The sequence below is a fragment of the Simochromis diagramma genome, unplaced genomic scaffold, assembly GCF_900408965.1.
Source record: "Simochromis diagramma unplaced genomic scaffold, fSimDia1.1 OVJJ01000107.1, whole genome shotgun sequence".
Lineage (NCBI taxonomy): Eukaryota > Metazoa > Chordata > Actinopteri > Cichliformes > Cichlidae > Simochromis > Simochromis diagramma.
Window position 1 is genome coordinate 9,344,794 of NW_024387209.1, and position 11,851 is coordinate 9,356,644.

At 41.6% G+C, this 11,851-nt stretch overlaps 1 protein-coding gene across 1 annotated transcript in view; it reads left to right on the forward strand.

Annotated features, from left to right (window-relative positions):
* LOC120746236 (transmembrane protein 163-like) overlaps window positions 1-10,605 on the forward strand; it is a 32,544-nt gene extending 21,939 nt beyond the window's left edge. Inside the window, exons 5-8 of the mRNA XM_040051602.1 lie at window positions 57-153; window positions 6,633-6,744; window positions 7,057-7,198; window positions 7,819-10,605. Coding sequence (XP_039907536.1) covers window positions 57-153; window positions 6,633-6,744; window positions 7,057-7,198; window positions 7,819-7,879 — 412 coding nt within the window. The 3' untranslated portion in view covers window positions 7,880-10,605. The remainder of the gene's footprint in view (window positions 1-56; window positions 154-6,632; window positions 6,745-7,056; window positions 7,199-7,818) is intronic.
* The last annotated feature ends 1,246 nt before the right edge of the window (window positions 10,606-11,851 follow it).

Genomic DNA, 11,851 nt, shown 5'->3' on the forward strand with positions numbered 1-11,851 from the left:
AAACACTCTGTTTGTTGGTTACTGATCGCCTGTGTCTTCTTTCCTTTCCTCTGCAGAGCTTGTGTTATCCTGGGTGTGGTTTTCATCCTGTCCTCCTTATGCATTATGGGTAAAGCCATCCACGATCTGGCCACCAAACTGCTACCAGAAGTGGTAAGAATTCATCCATCACACTGTTCTGGGTTTGGTTTTAGACAGATTTGTGAGGATTATAATCTGACTGTAAAAAGAGACCAATTCTGCAGAGCACCATGCTTTAATTGTTACACTTATATCACAAAAAGCAGCGGATGAGACAGGATAATAGTAGATTAGTTTACTACCACATGCTGATTTTCCTACATGACAGGCAGGAAATGGCTCTGGCTGAGATGCAGGGGTCAAAACTGGATTCAGACAGAAGATGGACGAGAGCTTTGGATTAAGCGACTTCCATATGGGATGCATAATGTTCCCCATTTAACATTCAGGGGAAACCCCCTAAACATACTAACATACTGCACACCATGGCAGCTGTATAACCCACAGCCACGTTCATCTCCCTGAACTCAGGCTGCCAAAGGTTTAGTGTGTAATCAGATTTTTCTGTGGAATTTGCAGTTATTTTTAAAGCTTTGGCAGATAGTAACCGCTCCTGTGTCTGGCCAGGACCAGGGCTCTGCTGTCCCTGGTGTAATACAGACAGCGAGCCAGAGACGGGGATTTCATTTAGAAGCTAAGAAAAGACCAGCTGACTTTGCTCCCATATCTAATAATATCTTTACAAACAACATGCAGGATGTTTATTTGCATGAAGCCGTGTGTAGCATGGCTGACTCTGACTCCATCTTTGAGTAGTGGATCTGATTGGACGGCATACTTTCATCTTTGGTTGGTAGCTCAGGATGATGAGACCAAGACACATAGAGGAGGGTGTTATGAACACAGAGATGCTATTGAAGATGAAATGTTAGGGACTCAGAAATGTATTAAGATCGTTTGGTTTTAAATATTTTCTTTGCTTCAGTGTTGCAGTAGATGCTGTGTGGTCATGTAGATGATGCAGTCGGACACCGTGTGTTGCAAAGTCTACAGCTCTGATTTATGATTGTCTTTTATTTCCAGTGATCAGGTTAAAAATAGACTTACCTTTATCAATGTATTACTTTCCTGTTACTCTATATCACCTGTGCAATTGCAAGGTAACAATGTAACAAATACCTGTTCTAAAGAAAGGAGGAGGAGATGCGTGTGTTTTCTCTTTTATGTCCTTTCAGCACCTTTTACACACGAATGTTGTGATGACAGATTCTAACGTAGGAATCGTGCAATGCTGCTGAAGTAGTTTTGTGTATTTTGGCAAACATGAAATAATTTATGTAGGTAGGTGATAGTGAATGTTAAAAAAGTATATTTCACTGCAGTCCACACTGTGTGCATCTGAAGTGAGATCATTTTTATGGTTAAAATATTCAAGACTAATGTGACTCTAAATGTGCACTTTTGGTAGTCACTTTACTTTATTCTCACAAAAATATTTCAGAATCAGAATTAGATTTTTTTTCCCCCTGTTATTACTGTGTGTGTGTGTGAGAGAGAGGGGAAAAAGAGAGTGTGAGTAAAACAAGTGTAATAGTGACACTCACAAACCTCACGTGTGAAGACTCACAAGCTTTCACACTTCTGCAAACAGCGTTTTCACCTAGTTGCCAGTCAGTATCATCCATCAGCTGCTGTTTATTATTTTTCCTGCCTAAGTCATGTTCATTCAGCTTTGTCTGTGGTGGATCTCAGACGCAGCAGTAACTCGTGGCTGGTATGAGATAAATAAGAAATATTAAAAGTAGAACAGATTAAGAATAAACTTATGGACACGAGTTTAATCCATCCTCTTAAATTCTGAATTAATAAAATGTGTAATGCTGTTATGTACCGTAGCCACTGTGTAGCCACTTCATTAGGTACACTTGTTGATGTGCTCATTAACACAAATATCTATTTAGATAATACATTGGCAGCAACTCAGTGCATTTAGACATGTAGTCATGGTTAAGATGACCTGCTGAAGATCAAACTAAGCATGAGAATGGGGATGAAAGGTGATTTAGTTGACTTTGAAAGTGGGATGGCTGTTGGAGCCAGATAGATCTACTCGGATTTTCCCGTGCAGCCACCCGAAGGTTTAAAGACAACGGTGCGAAAAAGAGAAAATATCCAGTGAGCAGCAGCTCTCTGGGTGAAAAGGCCTCGCTGACAGACTGCTTTAAGCTGCCAGGAAGGCAACAGTAACTAAAAAAACAAGAAAAAGCAAGCTCTTGTTACAACCAAGGTATGAAGAAGAGCATCTCTGAATGCACAGCACGTGGAACGTTGAAGCAGATGGACGAGCAGCAGACGAGCCGCATGCCGCTCCTGTCAGCTAAGAACAGGAAAATGAGGCTAAAGTTCAGACAGTAGGACCCAAATGTTGCCTGAGCTGATGTGTCTTGATTTCTACTGCAACATTTGAATGGGAGTTTTATTAATGGTTCAGACTTCTGGTGGTGGTGTAGAGTTGTGGGGGATTTTCTTGGCATACATTCGGCCTCTTAGTACCAGCTGAGCATAGTGCTGTTGCTGATCATATCCATAACTTTATGACCACAGTATTTGTTATATAGCACGTGTACCAAATAATAATGGTCAATGAGTGTATACGCGTGTATATGATGTTAACATAAATGCAGGTTGCCTGTCATGGTGACATCTTTACCAGCTTACTTACTCACTAACTCCTCTGTGTGCTCCTCACATTGTTGTTCCACATGTGAAGCTAACCGAGCTGGATGCTTTTCAATGAGACGAATCACATTGTTGGATCAGCTGCTGAGCAAAAGAAAGATTTTCAGATAATCTCCACAACTGACTCAGTCTCAAAATCCAATTCGTTTTTGAAGCCCTTTACAGCTTTATTGACCTAACTGTGTTTTCCTTCTATTCATGTGTGGCTGCGGCGAGGGAGAGAATGGCCTGTCGCGAGCACTAAAGTGGAAACAAAGGCAGAATGTGAGAGTGCCGAGACAGATTGTGTTTTTCTGAGTCGACCCGCTCCTCTGCTGTCGCACACTTGGTTTCTACCAGACTGACTTCTGGTGCATCACAGTTGGAGATCTAAAGTTTGTGCCTCGCAGCCTCCCACCTTGTGCCAGTGTTGAAAAAATAAGATTTATTTTCACTTCCTTCCTCTCTAGAAAATGTTAATAAGGAAAGCAGCTGCTCAGGTACGCCAGGGTTGGACAGAGTGGGAGGTGTGAGGTGTGTGGAGGAGGATGTTTGGTTTGACACCTGACTGTTCCTGCTCTGCAGGTCCTTTGTGCCCAATTAATGTCAGTTAGCATCCAAAAACAAAACTGTTCTCTGCATGACACAGATTCTGTGAAAACCTTTTAACTCCCAGCAGGGCTTTTCATATTGCAAATTAATTCTGACCTCTGACAGCTGAGAGAGTCTTACGTTCTTGAGGTTTATGTAATCCTTTGCAAGGCCACAGAAAGACGTTTAAATACAGCACAAAGACAAACTGCCTTAGTTACAAAGTTAAAAGCAAAAGGAACCAGTGCAGTCAGATTTGGCACCCAATAAAAATCTAATTGTTCATCAGCTGAATATTAACACTTTCTATTGTGTTTGTTTTAATCCACACACAAACTTAGTTGTAGTTTTATGACAAGCTACATGCTGACATTGAGCCTCAGAGGTGCAGGCTGGCAGATTTTGCAGAGAGATCTATAGTAGTTGCACGCAAATGTCAACTGCTGCATTCATATTATGGGCAGAGGCTTTTCTGTCTCTGTGTGTGAGTGAGTGAGAGAGTGTGTGTGTGTGTGTGTGTGTGTGTGTGTGTGTGTGTGTGTGTGTGGTTCCCTCTGCCATCGGTCAAAATGCCAGCCTGCAACAGCCATGGGAAAATTGATTATAAGGTCACTGGGGGATTCCCCGTGATAACAGAGTGAGTCGCAGCATGCAACACTTCATTTCAGCTGACTGGAAACAAAACTTTCCAAAATAACGAAATAAATGATCGACAGTGTGTGCCTCTGTTAGTACATTCACTCTTCTCAGCTCTTGACCACTAGCTACATCTATACCTAAATGTGTGTTTTTTATTGCAGTGATAGATATAATGCACTGTCATAGACTCTGTATAAAAGATGGAAGTAGCTTCTGATTTTAGTCAAAAGTCCTAGACTTGTAAATAAAATGTCATTTCATTTTAGTCATACTTGAGGCATCTAAACATTTTTTAGTCTAGTTTTAGTTGACTAAAACATAAAATGTAATCAGCTACATTTTATATTGTAGCTGACTACAATATAAAACCAATTGAATTGGTTTTTAATTCAATTCAATTTTATTTATACTTTATATTGTAAGGTAGACCCTACAATAATACATACAGAGAAAAACAATCATATGACCCCTGTGAACAAGCACTTTGGCAACAGTGGGAAGGAAAAACTCCCTTTTAACAGGAAGAAACCTCCAGCAGAACCAGGCTCAGGGAGGGGCGAGCATCGGTTAAGGTCAGAAGTGTCTTTTCCTTGACATCAAATGTGAAATGTATCCATGTGTCGTTTGCTCCTCTTTTCCTCCCAAACTTTGACATTTTGTCGAATTTTCATGAGATAAAGGGAGCACGGGAGCTAGTTGTACTGTATCCTGGAGGCAGATCAAGTGTGCACATCTGACCTTGCTGCACAAGATTACTTGTGATTGGATCACTTCCAAACTCTTCCCGCCTTTCTACACAACTAACTAAGTTCTGATCTCGTCTCTCCAGAATGTTTTTATCTAGTTTTTATTCACTGACAAAAATATGGATACATTTAATAGTTTGTAGTTTTTGTCCTTGTGGGTTAGTTTTGTTTTGTTTGTTTTTTGCTAAATTATCATCTCGTTTTTGTCAGAAAAAAAAAGGTTGTTGAGAGAAAAAAATATGATGAAAATTATTGGTCAGTTAATTTAACACTGCTTTAGGGTGGGCTTACCTTGTGACTGACAAGGTTTCGCAGTCATGTCTGCACCTCACCCACCACACCGTTTCAAAACACCTGGACGGCGATGGTTAAAACACTCGGTTCAAAGCTTCACAACAGGACTTAGCCACTGTGCCTTCAGCCAATTGTTAGCAATGTCCATCATTTACTTACAGTCTGTGTGTAGTGCCTTTTTTGTTTGTTTTTTTACAGCCTGCAGCCAGGCTTATTTTTTGCTTTGAAAGACTTTAAGAATTGTTGTTAAAAGTTCACATTAAGAAGCATTTCTTTTAAAAGTAACTCACCTTATGAGGATGTCTAATGAACCAAAATGAGCTATGTCTGGTTTGAATACGTTTCCTGTTGCTGAAGAATGGTCAATGCTTTGTAGATAAACAATTTAAATTTTAGTTTCAAACCTGAGTCACAGCATTGACTCAGGTCTATGCAGCATGCTGAGGTTTTCTTTCCATCTCCTCTTTGATGTGCGCGAGCTTGCCAAAGTAGCTTTTCATGGCTCCGAGGCCATAGTACAATATTAATGTTGCTGCAGAGGCTCTGAGTGCTCTGCAGCTCGCTTTCTCTTCTCTAATCCATCTCTCCTCCTCCAGCCGTCCTCTGTGCATTTACATCTCAGGCATTTAGTGATGTGGCCCTCAAAACAGATGTAACAACAAAGTCATGTTTAAATTATTGAAAACCAAACGGATAAAGCGCAGGAAGCGAATCTGTGGCTCAACACTAATCAAAAAAAGACTTATCAGGAAGAGCAATAAGAGCTACGGGGAGCAGTGGAGAATATTGTTGGACCATTACTGGAGGTAAACGATACTGAGGGGAGGTGGTGATGATTGTGGGGGTGTCAGGGTTGTCAGAGATAGTGTCTGTGCTGTTTTGACAAGGAGGCAGAGCAGCTGGAGTCATCAGTTCAGTGTGAAAAAACTTGTTACTGATGTAGTTGTTATTAGACTCACAGTGTTGGTGAGCTTGGCAAATGTGACGTTGTGCTAAAATGTTGCTTTTCTGAATAACCTGTAGGGATTGGAAGGTTAAGTTTGCTAAAAGGCAGCTACAGTCCTGAGCTGTGTGCTGCCTTGTGATTGTAGGTGTATTGAAAAGAGACCTTGTCTTTGAATTTGAACGAAGAGTCTGATAGATAGGGTTTGGTACACAGTGAAGTACTGGCTGTGCCTATAAATACAGATATTACCCTGCATGAGCTGACTCACTGAGTAGTAAAAGAAACCTCAGCAGTCAAGGCCATAGACTGTATATAAAGGATGGACATAGCCATTGGTTTCTGACCTTTACATTATAAAGTATCAATGCTAGACTTTTGCCTGCTGCTCCTGTGTGGGTGGGTGGGTAGTTTTTATTTTTTATTTTTATTGACCTAGAATGTGCTCTAGGAAGACCAGATGGTGGACTCCTAAGTAATCAGCTAATGCTAGCAATGCTAGCAGCTAACTTTGTCTAAAAACATTCAACCCTGTACAAGTTGCTGTTTGGTAAAATTTCCTGTTGTGAGCTGATAGTAATCACTGTCTAAAGCAAGTCTTGAAGTGTTTTGAACCAATGCTGCACTTTTAACAAGGAGATTGAATCCCACTCTTGGTCTGTTGTTTTTGTTTCTCACAGGACGATTTCCTGTTCAGCGTGTCCATTGTCAGCGGTTTGATGTGCATCATATTGGCTGTAATCAAGTTCATGCTCGGCAAAGTACTGACAAGCCGAGCTCTCCTCACTGATGGTAGGTGTGCACGTGCAGAGAGATTATAGCTTTTTAGAACTTGTAAACTTTCTCACATTGCTCAGCTTTCCGTAGTGATGCCATCACAATCGTAAAAATCATGGGTTTGTCACTCTGACATGTCTGTCAGCTCCAATTGGTTTCCTAAAGTTGCCTTGTAGTTGATGAGATTACAGGTGCATGGAGCCAGCTTGAACATCTGTCACACTACTGGGTTCTTGGTGAATATCACAGTGACACTAGCAGGTTTCTGGGAGCTGACCTCTGAACCCTCAAAGCCGACTTTGACTGACATTTGTCGTCTCTTTCCAGGATTCAACTCACTGCTGGGGGGGATCATGGGCTTCTCCATCCTGATCAGTGCTGAAGTCTACAAGAACGAGCCCAAGGTGTGGTACCTGGATGGAACAATAGGTGTCCTGATAGGTCTGATCATCCTTGCCTATGGAGTTAGGTAAGTGGCTAGTACTTGGTAAAAAAAATGGCGTACCTTTTATTTGGTGTCATGAGATAATTGTTGATATTGCAGTAGAACATATCCACAGAATGAATAGAGGAGCTGGGGTGGAGGTGGGTTGCAAAGCAGCTTGCAGAGCATTGGTTTGGACATTTAGTGAGGAAATGGTTTAAACTAACTACCCGAATAAATACTCTGTGGTGTTTCAAGATAATAAAAGCACAATGAAGTCAGAATACCTCCATCTGGAGTCAGTATTCATAAAACCAAAGCTTACAAAGTGATTTGGTGTAATTACACTGTGTTAGTTCTGTGTGGAAAACCAATTTCAGTGTGTGCAGTTTTGTCATTGGATTCATATAAAAGCATTACAAGTTATATTTTGTACACGGGAATGATGAAAAAATAAAATAGTGACACCTTTAAAGGTTGAAATCTCGAGGCTAGAAAATTTGTATTCTAACAGCTGGTAGGGGTCTGAAGGTTGCTGTCATCTCCATTTTCAAATCCCCCAAAGCGACCTTAATGTTTAAGTGCAATATTGAGCCGAGATGCTCAGATGTATCATTAGGTGGATCAGAGGTTGATCTCTTTGTCTGTTTTTTTCTGTGCCGCAGACTGCTCCTGGACATGGTCCCCCGCGTCCGACAAACCAGGAACTACGAGCGCTTTGAGTGACGGATCACAGAGGGCGGGTTTGGGAGTGACTGGCAGGATGGGGACTGTAGAGGCCCTCCACAGACAATCACAATCAGTCCTCGCGGTGCCAGCGAAGGCGTCGCTGTCTGTGCAGTTCTCCCATTCAGAGCTGGAGTGGAAGATGGCGTCAGTGGCATATTTTTAATGTTTTACAGTTTAATGTACATATGAAATGTTCACCTGTTTTTCAGAAGTCAAAGGCGCAGTCTGCTTTTTCATGCCTCCATATTTAAAGAAGGTAACAGAGATAAGACTGTGGAGGAGGGGGTTAATGTAATTTTTCAAAAGTTGTACACAGCTCAGACTGCAGTGTTACGGATGTTCAATACCTCAGTTACATGTCATCACCCCGTCACGACAGAGCAGCTTGTTTTTTCCCATGGTTCCACGAGGCCTTTGCTCAGCTGTGCTATAAAGCTTTGCAGCACAGCGGGTCAGAGTGATTGATGCAGCTGATGTAGCGGTGGAGTATTAATGGTGTTTACCTTTTTATGACTAGAGAGAAGATAAATATCAATAAAAAGTCCATTTGGCACAAGGAGCAGGTACATAAGCACACACATGACAGGCTCAGTGACGTGTGATTAGCCGTTTATAATATTTATCCAGACTGCTGCAGCAACGTCCTTTTAGTGCCAGCTTACAATCCTGGAGCAAAAAATTAATCTTTTTTGGCACTGAGTCGCACAAAGAGTCGGGACCTGACTCTTTTCCACTGTAGCTCTAACAGAAGGAAAGCAAAACTGCTGCGCTGCCTCCCAGGAAAAGCATTTATACAATTAACTCGCGCCATCTACTGACCAAAAGAGGAGACTACAAAATGTAGGTCATTACATGAGAACGGTTATCTAATATGCAGTTGTGCTCAGAAGTTTACACACAGTCATCATGGGTCTGTCATAGTAATTTGGCATTTTGAACCAGGGTGGAATGATTGTTCAGGATACATGTGCAATAATTCAAAAACAAAAACAAGAACTGGCTGCAGAGGTTTCAGTATATTTCAGATTTTCTTTACTCCACGCGGGATCAAAAGTCTACAGAGGATCAAATATGTGCAAGTTGCACCTCGAGCCGCAGAATTTGAATTTACACTATTATTTTATCCGCTTTGTGCAGTGCACGTGTATCCCAGTAAAACAGCATGAAAGCATGATGTTACCACCACCATGGTTGACGGTGGGTACAGTGTTCTTCGGTTTGAAAGCCTCACCTTTACTCCTCCAAACATACGTCTTGTCATTGTGGCCAAACAGCTCAATCTGTGTCTCTCTGACCATAAAATATTCCTCCAGGAGGTATTTGGCTCGTCCATGTTGGCAGTCACACATTTCACTTGTGCTTGAAGGTGTCGACTTTTTTTACCAGGAGGTTCTTTCTTGTTTCAGTGATCCTTAACATCTCAACCAATTTCCTCTTTCCCGAGGGTAAGAGTTGGGGTTTTCTTCCAGACCTTGGAAAAGTGGTGACACGTCTGAATAACTACGTGAATAACTACGATTCTTTGAACCGATGATCTTGGCGTCTGAAGTTGTTTAGAAATGCCTCCGAGAGACCAGCCCAACTTGTGTAAATCTACATAAACTTGTGACCACCAACTGTAGCTGAGTGTTTGAAGCCTGACCCCAAAATTCCGCACGAGACACATGTAAAGGTCAAAGAAAATGACCGTCACACTAAATGCTTCCACACTGTTGGCACTGAACTCAATGCAGATACAGCTTTCATACTGACCAGTGACACAAAAACAGATTTATGGCTGAAGCTAAAGGCCCCACGCGTACACAGGTATCAGTAAGCTCAGCTTGTTCTTTACCCTGATGCAGTTTTAGGAGCTGAAGACTATGAAAGAGTTCCAGACAGAAGCTGTTCACAAACTGTGCTGTTTTTATGAGTGGGCAGCAAGAGCTGAGTTCTTACCTCTGCCAGGGAAGTGATCTGTTTCAGTTTGTCTGTTAACAGGGCTGGTCCAAAAGCTGCAGAGAGATTTTCAGGAACATGTAATCAGAAGGTGATTGTAGCGCAGTGTGCAGGTTTTTAACTGTCAGAGGTAATTGGATGGATTCTTCAGATACGTCGCAAAGTCGAGCATTATAAGATCGGAAAACCTAAGAGAACATGAACCAAACTTGTCTGGATTTTTCCTCCTGGGTTCAGTTCATGCATGCTCTCTGCTCTTATGTTTGTAACATTGTCGTGTCAGCGCTCTGACGAGCCAACCTGTGCATGAAGTAGGAGTTCTGTTGGTTTGGGCCACAGTTGTGTTTTTGCACGTTAATGTGGGCAGGTATGTAAAAACACACACAAACAGACATCAGTGTACACGTGGACAATGAATCTCAGTATTTGTCAAATGTGCGTGTTACAAACAGACTAGACTTTTAGACACGTGAGGTTACTGCTGCTGGAGGACCAAATCTTAGAAACTGTGAAGTTCTTTGAAAGAATCGGAGGTTGAGCTGGTTCAGGTTTGAGTTTAACCAGGTAACTCCAGGGTTAACCTGACTTTTCTGTATTACGAAGGTGGTTTACTTCTTACTGGGATAACTTATGCTGCAGACCTAACGTGCTCTGGAGCTGCAAGTATGAAATCACTACTCCCTGACAATTGGCTGGAAAATAGCGTCACCATTCCTGGAGCATCCCTGGGACTGCAGTGCATGGACAGTAATGGAAAAGTCTTTAAAGAGCATCTAAAGTCTTTGTGTTTTCCTGAAGGACATCCGTAATAAATGTAGATTTGTAGACAGAACTTTAGTTGTTGATTTTTCAGTTTTATTGAGCTCTAAGGATTTATATAAGATTCTAAAATCATCACATACACCAAGTCTACATTTGTATTCTGCTTTTTATATTTATCCTTAACCATAAATAGAGCGTGGCTGAAAGAATAAACTTACAAAATGAATTTATTGAAGTAACAATTATAATCTGTCTGATTCTCCTGTATGTGCTTCCTTTGGAGACTTCTTTAATGTTATCGTAGTTGGTGCAACCACCTCCTCTGACACAAAAGCAGCTGGATTATTAGTCTATTAATCACAGACTCAAGTGGGTTTTGTTTCGTGTACGCTGGAAGATCAACAGCTTCCGTTCCCTGTTTGTTTGCATTCACCCTAAATGGATCTAACGGGTTGCTGCTCTCTTTGAGTTTGAGGTGCTGAACTTTGGACAACAGCCGGTGGGTTCACGTGTTTCCTGTGTTTAAGAGGAGGACTCCAGCACCAGTGAAAATGAGGAGCAGGACTGGGAGTAGTTACTGGGGTCAGTTAGGGCCTTTGTAGCAGCTCTCCTTGTTACCACCTTTACACACGTGTTTGTTACCTACTGGCTGGTGAAATGAAAACAGTGTCTGTCCTGCACTCAGAGCTCACAGTCCTACAGACATACACTGTAGAGGCTGCCATACGGTTTTGGGTCAATGGCGACGCCCCAACAGGGAAATATTTGAATGAAATTCAATGCAGTGATGATTGTGGACATTAAGTGAGTCGCTGTTTATCAGGAGTCAACGTGTTTCCTCTCATATTGAAGCTGCTGTTTGGTTTTGGGCCATTTAGAAGGGTCGCAGCTACATTTTCAGGCAAAGTCCTTTTTGGTTTTAATTTAAAGAAGCTTTCACTTTCTAGCTGTCCTCCTCCTCCTCATCGTCGTATTGAAGGACTTACTTTGTACAATAGAGCTCCTCTCTATCCCAAAGCCTTAATTTTGCTCATAGGTGTTTGTGCAATTTGATCAGGGTTTTTTTTGTTAGTTTTCATATCTCCCACATTTTCCTCAGTCTGTGCTTGCTGCTGTGACCGTAACTGAATGTACACGCTGTGCTGTGATACTAGTTTTTATGAAAAATCTGTGACTGTGCTGTTTGGTTTTATTTATTTAAATACAAATAAGGGATCAATTCTGTTCCTGAGCTTGTGGAGATACATGTGTGCCTAAAATCGGTGTGAG